The sequence below is a fragment of the Panulirus ornatus genome, chromosome 19, assembly GCF_036320965.1.
Source record: "Panulirus ornatus isolate Po-2019 chromosome 19, ASM3632096v1, whole genome shotgun sequence".
Taxonomy (NCBI): Eukaryota; Metazoa; Arthropoda; class Malacostraca; order Decapoda; family Palinuridae; genus Panulirus; species Panulirus ornatus.
Window position 1 is genome coordinate 63,590,427 of NC_092242.1, and position 21,260 is coordinate 63,611,686.

At 37.4% G+C, this 21,260-nt stretch overlaps 2 protein-coding genes across 3 annotated transcripts in view; one reads left to right on the plus strand and one right to left on the minus strand.

Moving 5' to 3' along the window:
* Positions 1-5,102: 5,102 nt before the first annotated feature.
* LOC139755587 (marginal zone B- and B1-cell-specific protein-like) lies at positions 5,103-18,032 on the minus strand. Of its 2 annotated transcripts, XM_071674105.1 has the most exons (7): positions 17,833-18,032; positions 17,328-17,424; positions 14,460-14,614; positions 13,508-13,617; positions 12,702-12,803; positions 10,969-11,070; positions 5,103-10,444 (listed from the first exon to the last, which is right to left on the minus strand). In XM_071674105.1, the coding sequence occupies exons 3-7, from the start codon at positions 14,604-14,606 to the stop codon at positions 10,330-10,332; spliced, it is 576 nt and encodes a 191-aa protein (XP_071530206.1). In that variant the 5' UTR covers positions 14,607-14,614; positions 17,328-17,424; positions 17,833-18,032; the 3' UTR covers positions 5,103-10,329. The 2 variants fall into 2 exon arrangements, with proteins under 2 accessions (XP_071530206.1, XP_071530207.1); XM_071674106.1 differs by lacking the exon at positions 17,833-18,032 and having other exon boundaries at positions 17,199-17,337.
* An 879-nt stretch (positions 18,033-18,911) lies between these two features.
* Positions 18,912-21,260, plus strand: part of LOC139755589 (glutamine-dependent NAD(+) synthetase-like) — a 30,670-nt gene continuing 28,321 nt past the window's right edge. Inside the window, exon 1 of the mRNA XM_071674110.1 lies at positions 18,912-19,362. The gene's annotated coding sequence lies outside the window, so the exon portion shown is untranslated. The remainder of the gene's footprint in view (positions 19,363-21,260) is intronic.

Genomic DNA, 21,260 nt, shown 5'->3' on the forward strand with positions numbered 1-21,260 from the left:
AGAAGCAGCAAGTATGAATTATGCACATGTGTATATATGTATATGTCTATGTATGTATGTCTATGTGCATGTGTGGACGTGTATGTATTTACATGTGTATGTGGGTGGATTGGACCATTCTTTCGTCTGTTTCCGTGCGCTACCTTGCTAATGCGGGAGACAGCAACAAAGTATGATGTAGTATGTGCATGGTATCAAGTAATTTCTGAAAGTTTGGAGGAATAATATGTACGAAGAAATTTTGAGTAATAATCTGGACAACAGCTTATGTTTCTTCTAATTTGGAGAAATAATATGTACAAAGAAATTTTGAGTAATCTGGACAACAGCTTATGTTCCTTCTATTACTAATGTTTATAATGGAAATGCAAGGAATAAATAAAAGTATGGGAATGGAAATTGTGTAAAAAATGAAAAAAAGGGGGAAGGGAACCACTTTGCATAGATGTATGGAAGAAAAGGTTAGTCGAAAATCTACTAATTTAGAGAGGCATTGTGAAATAGGTGTATTAGACAGTAATGCAGATGAATAAGAACAATGAGTAATTACCTGTTTGTACTGCACAGGAGGATAATTGTTCACTCATGGGATCCCATCTCTTGAAAAATTTCTTTATCTGCATTTACATCATCATTCATTTACCTTTTATATTATAAAAGTACTTCACATCTTTTTTAACAATTTTCTTGCTTAATTTCATGTAATGTTCTTTGGTTGTTCTATCCCAACATTTCTCAAAGAACTGTTCTCTCTTCCTGTGTCACTGATCTGTTTTAAAACAAAGGCTGTGATCAGTTTACTCTAAACAGGATTTCCCATATATATGATAATGACAGTGGTAAAAGGGTACATAAAATATATGTATCGTTGGTTGTGAGTGTTGCAAACATACTTTCCACACTTTGTTTTAGTTTTGAATTTAGGTGAAAGCAAAAATCATGTGATGTTAGTTTGAAGTGCACCGAGTTTGAGTTCCAACTCTATGTGAATGTTAAGCCCATTCCTTATGATGAGATGATAAAAAAAAATAATAGTATACACGGATAACTTTTGTAGTATCATTAGAATTAGAATAAAGACATGAAAAAGGTATGTGATGTAAGCAGGTCCACCAAGAGGATAGGTATACCAGTGCAAAATCCCTGTGGCTCAAGGTGGGAGATATATGAAAATATCAGTAACAAAAGTGATCAAATATATTTCTTTCATACTTGATCAACATTTCCTGCATAAGTGCCAGGAACAGATGAAGAAAGGCTGCATTTTCACAAATTTGTTCTATCTGTCATGTGCAATGCATCGAAACCACAGCTTCTATCCACGCCCAAGCTCCAAAGACCTTTCCTTAGTTTCCCCTTAGCCACTGTACATGGCCTGGTTCATGCATCAACCCTTGTATACCACATCATTCCAATGCACTTGTCTCATGCACTCCTATCACTGTTCTGCTTGTTCAGGGACTGATCACTCAAAATCTTTTCACTCCATCCTTCCATCTCCACTTTGGTCTCCACTCATTCTTTTTTTTTATTTATTATACTTTGTTGCTGTCTCCTGCGTTAGCGAGGTAGCACAGCGAAACAGACGAAAGAATGGCCCAACCCACCCACATACACATGTATATACATAAACACACACACATACACATACCTATACATTTCAACGTATACATACATATACAGACATGTACATATACATATGTACATATTTATTACATGCTGCCTTCATTCATTCCCACTGCCATTTCAGCACTCTCATCCACATTCTTTTCATTAATACATCTCTCTCTTACCCTTTTATTACTTACTTGATCAAATCGCCTCACACCAAATACTGTCCTCAAATACATGTCCTTTCTGATGCATCCACCCTCTTTTGCATCTCCCCGTCAATAGTCTATGCCTTGCACCTGCATAACATTGCTGGGACTGCTGTATCTTCAAACATACCCATTTTCTTCCATGCAGTTAACAAACTCTTTACAAACATTCTTCAAAGTTCCTAGAACCATCACCCCCCCACCCTGTGACACTTCTGCTTCCATGGTTCCATTGGCTGCTGTGTCCACTCCTAGGAATATAAAACGCTTCACTTTCTCCAAATTATCTCCAGTTAAACTCCATCCCAACTAACCTTCTAATCCTAATAACCTTGCTTTTAGTTGCATTCACTCGCACCTTCCTCCTTTCACACACACTTCCAGACTCAGTCACTACTTTTGCAGTTTCTCCCTCATCTGCTGTCATTGCTGTGTCAACAAATTACTTTCATCCTAGGCTCCCTCATCCCCATATACTGCATATTTTCCCACTTCTCCAGTACTCTTTGAATTTACCTACTTCACCTCACCACCCCATCTGTACACTGAGTAAACAACTATGTTGACATCACAGGTGCAGACCAACCTTCTTGGAACCACTTGCTCTCCTCTCTTCCTACTCATACATACATCTTGCACCCTTGATAAAAATGAAAATTTTAAAAAGATTATCATTTGCTGCCATCTTACCTGTTACATGGACCGGCTTACCCCCTCACCCGGGAAGGGGGAACATGTCAATCCATTTCCAGGGCCTGCATCGGCTCTTGGTGCTGGGTGTGAAGAAATCATTAGAAAAGCAAATGTCTTGGTCATACAAGGCATGTTGCAGATGAGATGTTATGACAGTATATGCATGTTGTGTGAAGATAAAAGAACAAACAGGTGAAAGCCTGTACAAAAGGTATATCACAAAAGAAATGAATAGAAGCAGGCTTTCTTTGTGTGGGACTGAGGGTGCCAATGCAGACACCCACTTTCTTGACCTTCCTTGTGTGAAAGTTAAAAAATATAAGTGCTTATTGTAGTGTGGAAGAATGGTCCTTAAGAAACATACAGCTTATGTCACCCACTGAGTAAAGTATGTGAAATGAGAGTTCTCTAAAGCTAATTGTTTTGTTGGTCATGTTGTGGATGACTAGGTAAAAACCACTATTGAAGCTTCAAACCATGGAAGTCTGATATTTCTCTTGGTTACATGAAATAAAGTCTAAGGAGCTGGTGAAGCACAATGTGGTTAAAGAGGGCTTCATATTACTAAACGGTTTGAATCTACAGAGCTTATGATGACAGTGGACCTAGTCAAGCACAAAACTCAGAGTAGCCTGGGATCTAGGTGATGGCAATGGGTCATAAGTAAATAAAAAACAGTGGGCTTGCTGAACCTGATACTTGGGAATATATTAAGTCTTGCAGTCAGTGAATTTTGATGCAGCTGAGGTGGCTGGTTACCTCTGGGACGGACTGTTTGTAGATCTTAACTGTTAAGTCAATGTTCTGTAACATGAAGCTTTGCAACTGTCCAGTGACTTCAAATTCTTTTAGCGTGTCTACGGATGAAGAGGACTGTTACTGGCAGCAAGTGTTAACATATTTAGCTGTTTCATCACTGGAGGTGATTCATAAAAGGGTAGGAGCTAATCTTCATGGTCAAACTGCTCAGCATTGCTTCTCGTATTGCTGACTGATGTTGCAAATTATTTTGTTACCAAAGGCCTTGTAGAGGGTTTTGTTGCCGAGTTAAAAAGCTAAGTCTTGCAGATATGTAACTCTCAGGGAGGTAAAACCACTTCTCTCCTAACTATTCTTAAGTACTGTGTACAGTGTATGCTATTTTCTACATTTAAAACAGGAAAGTCTACATGCATTCTTTTAATACATTTTAATCACATTAATTACATATCTTAATGTTGAAGACAACAGCAACAGTTGAAACACTACTGAGGACTTGTATATCTGCTTTCTGTGAAAATAAAAATTTCCTTGAAGTACAAAAATTAAACTGATCCTTCAGTATATTTAAGACTGAAACCAACAAAAATTTTAAAATCATATTGCACTTAGATTACAATTTGAAACCATGAAATGTACAAAAATTTTTATTGGATGTTCTGAGTTAAGTATTTGTCTTAATATAAAAGTCTGATGCTGCTGGACTCTACACCAATAACAAACAAAAGGAAGTTGTCTTAAGTAAGGATTTATCACTGTGAGTGGTCTCCTCAAGGACCCTCTTGCTCTAAAGGAATTCAACGTGTCCCTGCTCTGGCACAGAAGCAGACCAAATTGGAGGTGGAAAGATGGAGTGAAAAAGATTTTGAGTGATCATGGCCTGAACACACTGGAGGGTGAGAGGCATGCAAGGAATATAGTGAACTGGAATGATGTGGTATACCAGGATTGACGTGCTATCACTGGACTGAACCAGGGCATGAGAAACATCTGGGGTAAACCATGGAAATGTCTGGGGAGCCTGGATGAGGATAGGAACTGTGGTTTTGGTGCATTACAAGTGACAGAGAATGAGTGTGAACAAATGAGACCTTTTTTTGTCATTTTCCTGGTGCTACCTCGCTGAAGCAGGGGGTAGTGATGCTGTGCCTGTGGGGTGGGGAAGTGCCAGGAATGGATGAAAGCAAGCAAGTATGAACATGTACATGTGTATATATGTAAAGTCTGTGTATGTATGTATATGCTGATATGTATATATATATATGTGCGTGTATCAGCATTTATGTGTACATAAGTGGACGGGCCATTCTTCATCTGTTTCCTGGTGCTACCTTGCTGACACAGGAAATGGTGACCAAGTATAATAAATAATGATAATAAGGTCTGTGGGGCCTGGATGTGGATAGGGAGCTGTAGTTTCGGTCCATTACACATAACAGCTAGAAACTGAGAGTGAACGAATGTAGCCTTTTTGTCTGTATTCCTGACACTGCCTTGCTGAAGCACAGAACAGCAATGCTATTTTCCTGTAGGGTGGGGAAGTGACAGGAATGGATGAAGACAAGCAAGTATGAATATGTACATGTGTATGTATGTACATGTTGATAAGTATATGTGCATATGTGGGCATTTATGATTATATGAGTGGATGGGCCATTCTTCGTTTGTTTCCTGGCACTACCTCGCTGACACAGGAAACCGATTATGTATAAAAAAATAATAATAATAATAATGATATACTCTCCAGGTAATACTATGAAAAAAATTAACTTTTTTCTTTAACTGTCAAAATAACTAACAGTTGCTCAAAAGAGATTAAAAATTACCATCTCTTTGCTTCACTTTATTTTAAATTAATTACATCTTACAAATTAATATAAAAAGATCATACCTTATGCTGCAATACACTATCTAAGCTCTATGTTATCTATCTAGGAGGAGGAAAAGTAAATGGGTGTGGAAGAGGGGAAAAATATTCAGAAGTTTTATAGCAATGAGTGGAAAGTGTATAGAGTAGAGGCATTACAGTACACTGAGTGAAGGAAGGATGTGGGGTTTGAGAGAAGATGGTAAGGGAAAAGCTAAAAGATGATGAAAGGGTGTGGAAGGACTTGGTTGAGGGTAACAGATGAAGGAAAATGTCAGAGGTACTCCTAACAAAAAACTATATATCTTTCTGTTAGAGAATGAGTCAATGGGAAAAGAATTTGACAAATAGTCTCAGGTCTTAAAGCTTTACACTGGGAGCCCTGCTTTCCTCGTATATATTTTTCAATATGTGTGAAACAAAGTATATGAAGTACAGCAAACTGTTTTCAAAGTTATAATACATCTTATTTATTTTTCATTTAAGAGAAATTACTATACAGAGCAGCTACGTACAAAGAAATGTGACTTGCATTCAAACATACAAACCTTACCAAGACAACAGGAGTCGTAGTGTTTATTTTGAAATCCATAAGATAATTTATTTGTTAAGTGTACATAGGTGAGATTAACAGTGGGAAAGGTGAATAAATATAGGAGAATGATGATTAGATGGTGGGAAGGGAATATATTAGGAGAATAAGGGTGAGAAGGAAATTATTGGATATATGGGACAAAAACTGATGGTAAGTCAGAAGAGATGAGCAACACAACATAAGATGAGAGGTTAAAACGTGGTTGTGAGGAGCTGATAGAGACAAAAAGTGGGTCATATGGAGTAATTCCAGAGGACACTTAAGGAAGGAATTTTGCCTTTTCTCCTCCTGTAACAATAACCTGCTTGAAAAACACCATGACACTGCTAGTGACTGCAAAACATTGGCAAAAATGGATGTTGTGTCCTGCAACAATAAATATTCAGTGCTATTACGACATCTGATGTCAGAAATCCGGTTAAGTTCTTATAGTGATATATAAAGCATTGAGAAGATATAACATGAACAAAAAAAAATATATGACTTCACCAGTGGAAAACATTTGAGATTAAACCCGAAAACAAGGACAAAGCAAACCATTACTGCCAGTTTCGTAATCTCAATCTGTGACGTTAATACATACTTGTTAATGTTGCATATAAATTTTTATATTACCAAAAATATCAACTACACTGCTATTTTATCATTACATCATAACCAGTGTACCATAAAATATAAGACTAAAATGTTACTACCATTATACCACCAAAAATATCACTACTTTGTGACAAGTAGCAATACTAGAATGTCACAGCACTACCAAGGCTACACTTAACACCCTGGTGTTCAATGATGCTCATAGCATCATTGCCACTAAAAACACCATAAATTCATTTTTAAGTCATTTGGAGGGTCGGGTGTAAGAATAAATAATACACAAAAGTGAAAATAAATTTTCTTAAAAATATTTAGCTCTTTACAAACGCACAGTACTGTATTATGTAATATTTTGGTAACATTATAATGACTGACTCCGATGACTTACCAGTGGAATGTTACATTACTGTTTATCAATGTTTACTAGGGGATTAATTTATGAGTATAAATGTGTAAAAACTGATAATAATGCAGCATGACAAGAAATACTTACATAGGTCGAATCTTTTTCAAACCTTATATTTATTGTGGCACTGTAAACTTGCTTTGTAATTATGTTGCTCGTATTAGATTTAGTGTTTAGTGTACATGATATTCACACACAATTATTATCAAACAAACACATGTAAAAACCAACCAAAAATGTCACAAATTAAAATTGTAAACATTTACGGGCAGGTCACCACTTGCCAAAGAGCCTTCAATTCACTTGTGGTTGATGGCTAGGTCTCTAAAATGTTAACTAACACATTATGACTGAAACAATAGGAAACTGCTTTACAGCTAAGTAACATTTCCAGACTGCAATCAACGTATTGCACGTTACTTCATGCCCAAGATTCAACCACCATAAAAAAGATACAATGAACTTACTACATAATTACCCTGCACTCTGCACACACATATCACAACACTTTATGATCTGTGATACCAACTGGTGGGTATGACCAGCTACTTGAGTGCTGCAGGAGCCTCATAAGGATAGGAAGGACTCCTGGGGCAGGAAGTAAAATATGTTTGGTAACAGGCTTTGCCTTGGAGTTTATACCACGAATGAAAAGTCACCTTTGGGAAGTACAGTCTCATCAAGAACATATCACTCTAAATGAGTCTAAATCTCCCTACTAATGGAGGTGGTGCAGTCTTAGGCTGCAGAAACCTTTAAAAGAACCTGGGGTAATTATAAATAAACATATAATATTAACTTTAAATAATGACCTTTACATTATACTCCCAAATAATTTGGGAAAATTTATTTCACTTTCATGTAATCAATCATGTACCAAAACCATCTTCTCAAAATTTCTCCCCTGGACATTCTATTTTCATTCTTTTATTGCTATTGTACAACCCTAGAACTCCTTGCTGATACTGCTCTCACTTCAAAGTTGTGTTATACTCAGTGAATTCTTTGATAAAACTGTACTTTTTCTTTAACTGATGATACAGCCTTACTAAAGGTGACTCTTCACTCACTCTGTAACCTCAAGCAGGAAGGATCCAGCAACAACAACTTGTATGTAGAGACCACAAACAAATATATTAGATTTCATAAAAAAATGAACCAGATATGTTGATATATATCAATGAATGCAGTAGAAATTAAAGAATTAAAATAATTTATGCAGTAACTTGCACTAAGAATGCTGGCAAAAACAGCAAAGGCCATTATGAAAGAATTCATACAAATTCTATGGATATACTAACATGCAAGTGACTAAGATGATCAAGCCTACCCATACAAACTTACAAACTATCACCTAATATAAAACCCAAAAATACATAATGAAAAAGATAAACATAAAGTTGAAAACAACTGTGTTACTGTGTTCCTCCATTGGCCAAAAATCTGAACTTGGATCTTGCGGAATTTCCACTGGGGTTACCATCACAAACTCCACTTGCCAGGCAAAGCAAATCTGGTCTTGGTTCAAACTGTCATACTGCCCATGATATGTACTACTGTATAACCCTGATTTTAGGGACAGAAGGGGGGGGGGGGTCCATAAATGCTGACTCCCCATTAAATACAGATGTTTCATTATAATGTATCATGCAAAGTACACCAGCAACCACATCTAATGGTCAGAAGTTACACTAACAAACAAATTAATTCACCAGATTGTAGCTTATTCAACTTTAGCTTTTGCACAGCACTCAAATTCACTTGTTTTCACACCACTATCTTTAGTGGCCATGGTTGCTTAGTTTTGTTTACTTTATATGCTAATTAAGCAAAAAGAAACACTGACATGAAAGTAAAGTCTGTGCATTATCAATGATGTTGCTGCCAACTGGGCTGGAGAAGGGCCTGGCTCATGTGTGAAATGTAAGACTGAGTCTATTTCAATACAGACTACTTTCTTAGGACTTGCAGATGGCATCCATTGTTTCTTAAGTCCAATGAATCAAGGTTTTACTGAATTTGTTCCTCTTAAAATATCAAAAATTAAACATTTGTATGACAGAAGGGTAAAAGAGTTCTGCAGAGAACATACTAATTCAAACCATAAAGAAACTGAGTTCAGTTCATTCCATTACTTCCTTCAAGAGGTTGTATATGAATAATAAATATTAAGTACAAGTGACTTCAAAGAAATATCTTGATTTTATACGTACCAAATCCAGCATTCAGGAAGACTATTCCTATGCTTCACACCTTCACATAGCTAGTCACTCAAAAACTACTTTTGACCAATACTGAAATACATTTTTCAATTACATTACTCTTTATAACATAACTATAATTTTAAGTTAAACAGAAGACTACTTCTCTACTAAATATCATAAAAAGTCAACAATCTTAGCTGAGATATGAACATGAGGCAGTGCTTATCCCTAAGTACTTCATTTACAGTTCCTTTTTAAAGAGAATCTGTTTCTAAACAATTAAATGCTGATATTACTGAATAATTCATTCAACTACTATGCCCCAGTGGTTCTGACTCACCATTAAGGTGATGAACACCAAGAGGCTCTTACAATAAACATTGAAAGCATTATAACAACTGCCACTGAAATTAGTGTACTCAAGAAAATAAGTACGCTGTACAGCATACCTATTGCTCATTTCAGTGTAAACTTAGGTGATAAGATAAGAACTGGACATAATATTCTAAACAAAATGTTCTAACCAGAGGAAACTGGTAGATAATAAGAAATAATTCAAGTATTGCTGAAAGAAACATGATGTCCTAATAACTGTGAATGCAAATTTGGGAAGCTGCCCCATTAAATATAACCTTCAGAGAGATACAAAGGTAAAGAAAACAGATGAGTAAAAAAATGGAATCTGGCACTGATTGACAGACCACTGATATAGGTTTGGCTTCAGAACGAATCACTAAGAGGAAAAAAGTCTTCAAATGATTTCCTGCCTTTCTATAAATGCAACACCCACACAGTAGGCCAAATTATCACCTACATAAAAGAAGCTTCTTAGTCTATGACATTCTCATGACTGATTGTCAGTATTATAATGTTAATCATAATTGCTGAGGAATGTATGAACTATTAATACATATTAAAGTATGGTATTTCTTGGAATACAACATTACCAGGTGCACTGCCACAAAACCTTATTCAATGAAAGTTTTTAAATGTACCACTACCAGGAAATGCATTGCTGTAACATCACAGTTCACATCAAATTTACTGTATATCTTTGGTATTCCAGTGGAAGATTAATATGATGGCTCAAAAATTCAGTTCACTGCCAGATAATCCGGTGGTACTAGACAGCTACTTCAAAACCTGTCACACTTTGAGTTTGGCAAAATAGTGATTCAATCTAATCTGTAATTTTAGCAGTTAAGCTTACCTGTGGGGTATATGCTTCATATACCATAGTCTCCTATACTTATGCTCATCTTAACATTAGTATATAAAAAAAAATGAGGATTATCATCTTTTGAGTTACAAACATACAAAGTTACAAACATAAAAAAATTACCAAAATACATTTCATACTAACATCAGAGAATTAATGGATAAACTTATCAAAACTCATCATGTATATCCTCAAATTCTGCTGAATCATCATAATCATCATACTCATCACCTGGCCATGGACCCCAGTTACCTGCTGAACATGCTCCAAAGGTACCCTCACCTCTGGGGGTAAGAAGCAAATGAAATATTAGAACAATGAAAAATGAGGAAATCTAACAGAAAAAAGATTATATACAACTTAAAGGTACATCATAATGAAATGCACTCCTCCAATGTAAATTCATTATGGGTATCAAAGTACTATGCTGATAAAACATGACTCACAGAGTACACCAAGGTGAAGCCTGGCAGAGATGATATGCTGCAAACAAGACGATATCACTAATACTTGGAATGGAGATATCACATTACTGGTACCATTTTTAAACACTACTACTGAACAGCCATTGGTCGAAGTGGTATGAATACTACAGAAGCAACATAAAACAGCATACCAATAAAATCCAAGTTCAGAAACAGGACTATATCAAAACATTTAGCTTTCATATCTAGTCAAACTACGCTTGAAGGATACCATAAACGAATTGGTCCTTGGTTTGCTGTCATGGAATCATAATCATACCAAATCCTTTTAATCAATTTATACATAAAATGTAATAAGTTTACATACAAAAAGTTCAGCTCACCTGCACAAGTATTCTTCTAACAAACCTCCACTTGCCCAAGTGTGGTACAGTGTCTTTTCATCAGGGGCTTCACCCAAAAGTTCATCACACATATCTTGTAGCCTAGGGACAAATGAGAATGAAAAACTACTTTGAACAATATAAAAGAAATAACAAAGGAGCTTAATAATAATAAGAAGCATAAGCAACTAAAAGATGGTTTGTAATGAGCTAAAAATGTACATTTTGAAAACTGAAAGGCTTTGTTCTCTGAGGTGGTGTCCCTTAGGTATAATGTACATTCTCTGGAATAGTCCCTCAGGTATGATGTACATTCTCTAGAATATCAGGATTAGGAATGTACTTGCATCATCCCACCCTTCATCAAACAATCGTTTTTGATCACCGTGGCTCACTCATTTCAGGTACATCCTCAGCCAATGACCAATTGCCATTGAGATGTTATAGATCCTACTCAGTTCCAGACTATCAAAGTTCACAATTTGTAGACTGCAGGCATGAATCTAAAGGTTGTCATAGCAGGTTCAGGGAAAAGATTTTTGGAAAAATGAGGGGAGATAAGGCAGGGAAAAAACAAGAAAAAAATAATGCTCGGAGGATAGTAGAAAAAAAAAGTATGGAAGTGAAGAAAGGATCAAGGAATGGCACAGTCCTTTTGACCCTGACCTATGCAGCTGAAGCATGGACATGGAATGAGTCACAGATGTCAAGAATCCAGGCAGTGGAAATGAACTATTTGAAAGAAGCATAAGGTATGATTCTATAGAATAAAGGAAGAAATGAGGTGGCTTTTGAGAGATGTGGTATGGAAGGGAATACAAAGGGAATGAATCGTTGAGTGGTAGAGTGGGTGAAACATAATACTTTGAGGTGGTTTGGGCATGTTTAAAGATTGCAAAATATGGAGTTTACAAGGAGAAAGTATGATAGTACAATTAAAGGGGTTGGTGTAAGAGGCCGACCACTGATGGCGTAGGTAAACAGAGTTGATGAGTACTGAAGGGAGAGAAATGGTGGAAGAACTTGAGGATAGGTGTATGTGAGGGAGATGAGTAAGGACAGGGAAAAGTGGAGACTCTTCTGTTGTTGCCATCCCTTTGATGGGAGTCCCAGAGGGAATGAGCATTTGAGAAATGGATAGAAAAAGAGCCAGAGATTACCATTTTCATTTTCTACTGGAGAAATACAATTTATGGAAATGCCACTAGGAATTAATTTCACAGCAAGTTATTTTTTTAAATGTTTCCCCTACTTTGCAGAAAAATATACATCTATGAATCCTTGCATGGCATCCAACATGTTTCTCACACACAACTTCCTAAGCTTTTCCATAAACTGGTTAGTACATGTGAAAATGTCAAGGAAGCCTGTATGAGGTCTTTGTCCTCATGTTATGTAATAACTTTTGAAGCCATATCACTCTTACAGTATAATATTACTGATGAAAACCCTTACTAATCATAGTCATTTGGGAAAAAATAATCTCCCTATTAATGCTTTAAAATATTCCTGGAGTGCCTCATTTTCCTGACAGGAGAGCAGCAAATATTAAAGATGTACAGAAAACATAAAATGTCACACCAGCTTGAGTCTAACATCATTTAATCAACAAAATTATGTTCTAATTAATAGCAACAGCATATACAAGGAATCCATTTTTCTAAAACATCAGATTATCCTTCACATACAGTGTCCCTGGTCATTAAATGCAATGAAATGTTCAATATTCTTACCTGCGAGACCAGATACCATCCTCTAACATAACTTTGGTTGATTTTACATCAGAACCTGGTCCTGCCAGTCTCTCTACCCCTTCCACTAAAACCACACCATACCTATGAAAAAGGATATAAAAACAGGATGCATTACCCTAAAAAGGAAGACTGGAGGTTGTATATTGCAGATATTTCAAGATTTTGTTGACAGATTTTCTCTTCCAAAAACAAAAGCTCTATAATCACTCTAGAGCAAAATGAAGAAACATAAGATAATCATAAAGTACTGGTAAGCCAAATAATTGCAACAAAGTTTAAGTTTCCAGTATAATATGCCATACTGTCATCAACATGTACAAATGTTCTCATGATAGCACAAAGTACTCAAGGTTCATGTAATGGAAAACCCAATAATAAAAGATACTAATACCCATCCAGTCCCTAATATGAGGGCCAGATATAAAATTAAAGATACTACAAGTCAACATTCACATTAAATAGGAAAACAAGTGCCAACTAGCAAGTAAATGGATGGAGGCTCTGTCTGCAAGAAAGAAAATAAAAGATACCTAAGAAAAATTAAGCTGAATGAATACATAAAAGTACAAAATGTATATTCATTTCCTTAATAAGCAATTCATCTCTGACCTATAAATCCATTCCTAGTTAAATGGGGTACATCAAGAGCATGCACCCATACATCTTTTATCTGACTCTAATTTGCAAAAATAGGAATTGTAGCCTCATTTATGCTCTATGTCAATGGCAAAAGTGCTTATTAATCTAATTATTATAAGTAAGATAACCAATGAACATCAACATACCCTTCCCATGCCTCATCACAAGTACCCTCAGCAGCTTCAATAATTTCTTCATCTTTTGGTGAGATTGTGGGCTTGAGGCTTCCTTGGATGTCAGCAAAAGCTTCTGCAAACTGCAACATCAATAAATGCAACCAATAAATATGTGATAATCTACTCATAAGTTGAGATATACTGTGTATGTACCTTTCAGGCGAAATTATCATTTGGAGCATATATACATCCCCTTCCTAACATATGTCTGACTTCTGTTCTGACCGACATGTCGGATCTCAAAATGGACGTAAGTCGGACACGTCAGCATGGCATGGAAAATTAGCATTCTTTTATCCTACTCAATTTCTATCATGATTATCTCTTTTATTAGCCAGCATTATCATATGATTCAGTAGTTTCTATGTTTTACTGAAGATTCTTTAGTTCATATCTCATCATTTTTATTTTAAAATTTATATTTTTCCCGATTGTATGTATGGATGGTCAAAAGTCGCATAGGTCATAAGCAGGGGCTCAGGTGCTATAATCAAATTTAATGATAAACAGAACAATAAATGATGCTCAGTATTCATAAGTAAAGGAACCCAAATTTAGCTCCATATGTTAGTCAGGTAAAGCTAGCAGCTTTCTTTACTGTGATAGGCTCACAGACAGTCACCATAATGCATAGGAATATTCATTCTAACGTACTTTGCTAGTTTTTTGTAAATTCTTTATCAAAGTTTAAATGTACGCTCCAAGAAAAACTCTCATATAGATGCACTCTCTCAAGTGGCCATCCACGCATACTATTTTGCGATTATGGAAAGTTTACTTCACATGTATGTATATATGCTCAAAGTAAAACTAAAGGATAAAAAAGGGATAAAATCCCTCTAACTTGTCAATATTTGCAAATTCTGGCTCATGACAAAAGTATCTGTCCATCCTCTCAACAGCAAAAACTTTGTTTCCTTACCTTGGAAGCTACTATTTTGCAAGCATCACACTTTAGAGCAGCTTCTGCATCTTCTTCAGTTTCAGTGTCCACAAAATCAATATCCCCTTCTGCCCTCACACACAAACAGAGAGCTACAAATATCCAAGATAGATGTGGTATCTTCATGATGAGTTCTGAAACCAAAAACATAAATATGCAATTACTGCTGAACTTATTTTCAACAGTCCTTAATTTCTATCAACACTTCTGTGCTGGAAGGCAAAGAAAAATCACTCTTGCTTTCACTAGTGCTGTGCTTTTTAGTGGTAACCAACACTAATTTTCAAAATGTTTTTGTTACTATTCAACATATCTATCTACCTCTCCATATCCCTGATGCCAACCAACATAAAAATCATGTCAGTTTGCGGCAGGGGGTGCGTGATGTCTCCATGGTTGTTTAATTTGTTTATGGATGGGGTTGTTGGGGAGGTGAATGCAAGAGTTTTGGAGAGAGGGGCAAGTATGCAGTCTGTTGTGGATGAGAGGGCTTGGGAAGTGATTCAGTTGTTGTTCGCTGATGATACAGCACTGGTGGCTCATTTGGGTGAGAAACTGCAGAAGCTGGTGACTGAGTTTGGTAAAGTGTGTGAAAGAAGAAAGTTTAGAGTAAATGTGAATAAGAGCATGGGCATTAGGTAGAGTAGGGCTGCGGGACAAGTCAATTGGGAGGTAAGTTTGAAGGGAGAAAAACTGGAGGAAGTGAAGTGTTTTAGATATCTGGGAGTTGATTTGGCAGTGGATGGAACCATGGAAGCAGAAGTGGGTCACAGGGTGGGGGAGGGGGAGAAAGTTTTAAGAGCGTTGAAGAATGTGTGGAAGGCGAGTACATTATCTCGGAAAGCAAAAATGGGTATATTTGAAGGAATAGTGGTTCCAACAATGTTATATGGTTGCGAGGCATGGGTTACAAATAATGTTGTGTGGAGGAGGGAGGATGTGTTGGAAATGAGATGTTTGAGGATAATATGTGGTGTGAGGTGGTTCGATCGAGTAAGTAATGAAAAGGTAAGAGAGAAGTGTGGTAATAAAAAGTGTGGTTGAGAGAGCAGAAGAGGGTGTATTGAAATGATCTGGTCATATGGAGAGAATGAGCATGGAAAAATTGACAAAGAGGATATATGTGTCAGAGGTGAAGGGAATGAGGAGAAGTGGGAGACCAAATTGGAGGTGGAAGGATGGAGTGAAAAAAATTTCGAGCGATCGGGGCCTGAACATGCAGGAGGGTGAAAGGTGTGCAAGGAATAGAGTGAATTGCAACAATGTGGTATACCGGGGTCAATGTGCTGTCAATGGATCGAACCAGGGCAATTGAAGCGTTTGGGGTAAACCATGGAAAGCTTTGTGGGGCCTAGATGTGGAAAGGAAGCTGTGGTTTCGGTGGATTACACATAACAGATAAAGACTGAGTGCACATAACAGATAAAGACTGAGTGTGAGCGAATGTGGCCTTTGTTGTCTTTTCCTAGAGCTACCTCGCATGCATGGGGGTGTGGGGGTGGTTTTTCATCTGTGGCGGGATGGCAATGGGAATAGATGAGGGCAGCAAGTATGAATATGTACTTGTGTACATATGTATATGTTTGTGTACGTATATGTATGTATACGTTGAAATGTATAGGTAGGCATATGTGTGTGTGTGTGGGCATTTATGTATTATACATGTGTATGTGGGTGGGTTGGGCCATTCAAATAATAAGAAAAATCAAAAAGTTAAAAAGATATGAAAAAAATGATAAATCATTGATATTTATTGTAGTACCATCATTCAAATTTAGCACTCCACACAAGCTTAGTTTGTGTGTTTGTTGACATCTGCTAACTCTGTGTTTCTTTCATTTCCCTGCCACCACCAATGGATTACTGCTACACAAAGAACTATTCCCAGTGCCACCATTTCAACACCCATGAAAACATTATCACATTATTAATGACCTAGAGACTCGCTAATTAGCCACTAATTGGTGAGGGGCTTATGCTAAGTCCATAACTTCCCTCATCATGTTACATGGGTTATAGACTCTAGAATTCATTTCCAATGCATATTGAAGGTGCTTGTGACATAGGGCACAATAAAACCCGCCTTCCAATTTAAGTGACAGCAGGAAAAGTTAAAGTATACAAGTATGGCTAAGGTCCTCACAGAGCATAATATGTGCTATGTTGGTATATTTCACTCTACAATTTCTTCTACTGCTAAGTACTATGGCTTGTGATATAAGGCATCTCTACAGGTATCTTCGAGATTAAATGAAGGAGGGAAAAGACAACCCATACAAGTATGGCTTGGGTTTCCATACAGCAACCCACACAAGTCGCAAGTATGGCTGGAGTCTTTTAGGTGTTAGTCGGCCCTACGTTACTCTAATATACTACTAATGACTTACTCTATATCATTCAATAAAATAATATGCTCCAAATCATATTCCACAACTGTTACTGTATTCTTAGAACATTACACACAACAGAGCAAAACTCACTCAATATTCAAAGTTCACAGTGATGCAGTGCTAGACAAGTACATTACCACGATAAGTCCCTCTCAAAAGATCTTGGGATAAAAAATAATAAATCAACATACAACAGACCAATTGTTTAACATAACCATATAAAAAAATGAAAGGCAGTTACTTTGTTACGTTACAGGTTTATTCAATAAACTATCTTGTTATACTAATAAGCTTGCTGCCCAACCAAAAGCCACTCCCAACACTTTACCTTCAATAAAATCATCAACTTTCTGACTTCCATCTTCTACTGCTGCATAGCTCACACTAATCAAAATACAATAAATGTGTGCATGGTGTCATTATCGAATTGTACGCTAATATGCATGTATTTCTTTACCTTCCACTGATGCCTTTCAACTACTCGTAACCTCACGCCATTTACTGGTTTGTTGATGTCAGCTCAGCTGCCCTGGCGACGACCACCACCTCCACACCTATTACGGAATAACATTTTTTGATAATTGTATATGAACATTTTCTGTATTTCCTATATGATTAAGTGATTAAGTATATTTTACTATAATACACAGACAGTGAATATATCAACATATTTTACCAAGGATAGCATTCAATGTGTGTACAAATACGTATATTCAATGTGGTACTCAATACATTTAAAATTTTTTGATCAAGGACACAGGGTAAAGAACTTCAATGAGAAAGTACGAAAATATAATACAGCCAAATACAAAAGAAAATGATTTCATAATCACGAGAAACAAATATCAGAAAGCTAATCGCAAGTAGGACTAACGTGGAAGAAACAGAAATTAGTTACTATCATAATCCTATGTCTGTATACAAACACAAGCCTAAAATCAGGTGCATATATAATGAATAACCTCGAGGTTGGGTGCGGGCTCCTTGCCCCATCCAATGATCCGAACCCGCGAGGGCCCCACCTAGGACGGGCACTTGCTGACTCAGGTAACGGTCACCGTACACATGGCAACCAGTTATGGACCCTATCTGCTTTCCCCTGATAAGTCCAAGATGATGTTGCTGGGTTGCATGAGGGGAAAACACGTCTTCGGATCCCCGTGGCTGTTGCCGAGCCCTGTGTTTGTGCCATTGGAGGCGTTTTGAAGTCACATGATGTGCCTTAATGTCCGGAGGCGAACGAGCAACACAGGTACGGTATGGTCTCTATGGGGAGAATGGGGCTCCAAAGGCCTGCGGGTTATCCTACAACTGCATTGAGCACTAGGTCATCCAATGTCATCTCGGGTCACAGGTGTGAATTATGACTGTGGGCTAGAAGGGCTGTGACGGGGTTATACGTTGCATAAAGCACCAAGGAAAATTATGCCACAGGTGGTGTCAATTATAGTGATGTTTGTAGACACCTGCGTTATCACAGGTGCAAGATCCCAACCTAGATTAAAACGTACGAAATCAATACAGACGCTTCAAATATGGGGCTTTTATACCCCCAGCCAAACCATTTGACAACCATAGTACAGAGAGGGAATTTTGCACGTATACCCCTGCGGAAAATATAAAAAATCTGGCCCGGTCAAGAAATATTGAGGGACACTCATTTGTCCCTCATCTAAGACCCTAAGATAAGCCCCACCTAACATAATATATCAGATAATGCTTACCTCATGGCAACCATATAATAATATGTAGTTAAAACAAAGTGATACACAGACCATCTATGCAAAACACAGTTAAAATAATTGGTCGTAAATTTTTGCGCCTTTTTCCTCGATACTTGAGGGCGGTGAGGCTAGCACCTGTACATTCACTTGCAGAAACTGACGATATTTGTGGAAAATTATAAACCTTGTTTTTAATACATTGTCCAAGCACAGATGTTATTCTGAAATGAAGCTATTATTTCCGTAGAAAGCTCGCCAGTCTCACCCCCACGGCTCTTTAACCTACACAGGTCAATTACATCTACTTTGAATGCCACACGTGAAGATAATCTCACAGTCGATATAATACGGTGCTCAGGAATTTGATGGACGTAATTCTCTGGTAATAAGTATACCTTCCATGAGGACTGTAGTGGCTTTGTGCAAACAGTGGACGTGCCGCACTCCTGCTGTATACAAGAAACCTCATACATTAAACAAGCAACAACTTTTTTTTTCCCCTCCAAAGGCACGTAAGTCTTAGAATGAGGAACAATTTTCCAAAAATGAAAGGGAACAATGTTTTATATGAATTATCCTTCCCTATGAACAAGAATGTATCAATATCAAAACGGCGGGAAGAATAGCGTCTCATAGCAACGGCCTTGAGTCCCTAGCAACCTCCGCCGCCCGGGGGCCGGTAACTGATATATATGCTTGTAGTGCGATCAAGACCAACTTACGTCAACATCCGGAGACATTTTCCCCAGCCAGCTGCCTCAGGTACAGGTAAGAGATCTCATTCTACATCTACCCTGTCATACCAGAGTGAAATGTTTCCGCGGCGCGCCATTATTCATTAGCTTACCGACGATTTGTTTCTGTAGAATAATGGGGAATATATTCACTCTTTAATGGTCAAGTTGAAGTAAGGGATCAAAGATATTGAATTGTAAGCCAACCCAACCAAACCTGACAATCTAACGTACTGTTGAGTAGAGCTGACATAATCAATGTGGCTCTTGGATTACTTAAGATTCGTCCTCTGTATTTAGGTTAATTGGATTATTTTGGTATTTAACACCCATCCCAGCCTAACACAGAATGATAAGATAATGACAATGAAAAATGATTATGAGGAGATTCCCTGAAATAGCTCGTCATAGACTTATTCCAATATATAATTTAGCTAGATTCACAATCATCTGAGTGGTTTGCATGCCATCTATATATTTTTTCCTCTTTTTATGATCATTTTTTTCCCTCCTCTAAAGTACAGAGGGCTTACAGAATGTGTGGGATTGATTGGTGGAAAAGTTTGTGAAATACATTTAGAAATCAACAGAATCTGAAAACCTCACCTCACTTCCTCTGGCAGTAAATATTCATCATATTTTCAGTGTTGTTTGAAATATTGCAAGATCATCATTGTCTGAGGTTTACATTTACTTGCCAGTCGTTTTGTATGTACATGTAGTGAACCAGATATGAATTTGTTCAGTATATGGTCTTCATTATGTGGCAGCAGGCTGCAGATGACATTGTCATTAATATGTTGCGAGTACACCACTGAAAATTATGGCAGTTGTTGGCTACTAGAGAAGGTTACTGTAAGTTTTTTAGGTTATGTTAATTCCTACAAGTATTTTATGTGCTTTTAAATTAACCCTAAATTTTTTTGAACTTCTTAGCCTTCCCACTCTTGTCTTATTTATCATTTGTAGAATAGAAAAAAAAAGATCAAGACTGTAATTATTTTTTTCTTAGAAGGTAATCCATATCTATACATTTCTTAGTTATCTTGATATCGATTACTGCTTGCATATCTAGGGTGGTGTATATCCACCCATCCTGCAGCAAGATTGGAATGAGAACACTTCTGTCTCTTTAACTCATCATTATAACTTCTCTTAAACCATCCCTCTCATTTGTTGTAATTTTTTTTTTTTTTTTTTTTTTGCTTTGTCGCTGTCTCCCGCGTTTGCGAGGTAGCGCAAGGAAACAGACGAAAGAAATGGCCCAACCCACCCCCATACACATGCCTTGATTCAATCCACTGACAGCACGTCAACCCCGGTATACCACATCGCTCCAATTCACTCTATTCTTTGCCCTCCTTTCACCCTCCTGCATGTTCAGGCCCCGATCACACAAAATCTTTTTCACTCCATCTTTCCACCTCCAATTTGGTCTCCCTCTTCTCCTCGTTCCCTCCACCTCCGACACATATATCCTCTTGGTCAATCTTTACTCACTCATTCTCTCCATGTGACCAAACCATTTCAAAACACCCTCTTCTGCTCTCTCAACCACGCTCTTTTTATTTCCACACATCTCTCTTACCCTTACGTTACTTACTCGATCAAACCACCTCACACCACACATTGTCCTCAAACATCTCATTTCCAGCACATCCATCCTCCTGCGCACAACTCTATCCATAGTCCACGCCTCGCAACCATACAACATTGTTGGAACCACTATTCCTTCAAACATACCCATTTTTGCTTTCCGAGATAATGTTCTCGACTTCCACACATTCTTCAAGACTCCCAGAATTTTCGCCCCCTCCCCCACCCTATGATCCACTTCCGCTTCCATGTTTCCATCCGCTGCCAGATCCACTCCCAGATATCTAAAACACTTCACTTCCTCCAGTTTTTCTCCATTCAAACTCACCTCCCAAT

Coding starts and splice junctions, on each gene's coding strand:
- LOC139755587 (XM_071674105.1), bottom strand. CDS start 14,606: ATGAAGATACCACATCTATCTTGGATATTTGTAGCTCTCTGTTTGTGT. Junction 13,618..14,459: donor GCAAAATAGTAGCTTCCAAG/GTAAGGAAACAA, acceptor TTGATGTTGCAG/TTTGCAGAAGCTTTTGCTGA. Junction 12,804..13,507: donor TGTGATGAGGCATGGGAAGG/GTATGTTGATGT, acceptor CCTTTTTCATAG/GTATGGTGTGGTTTTAGTGG.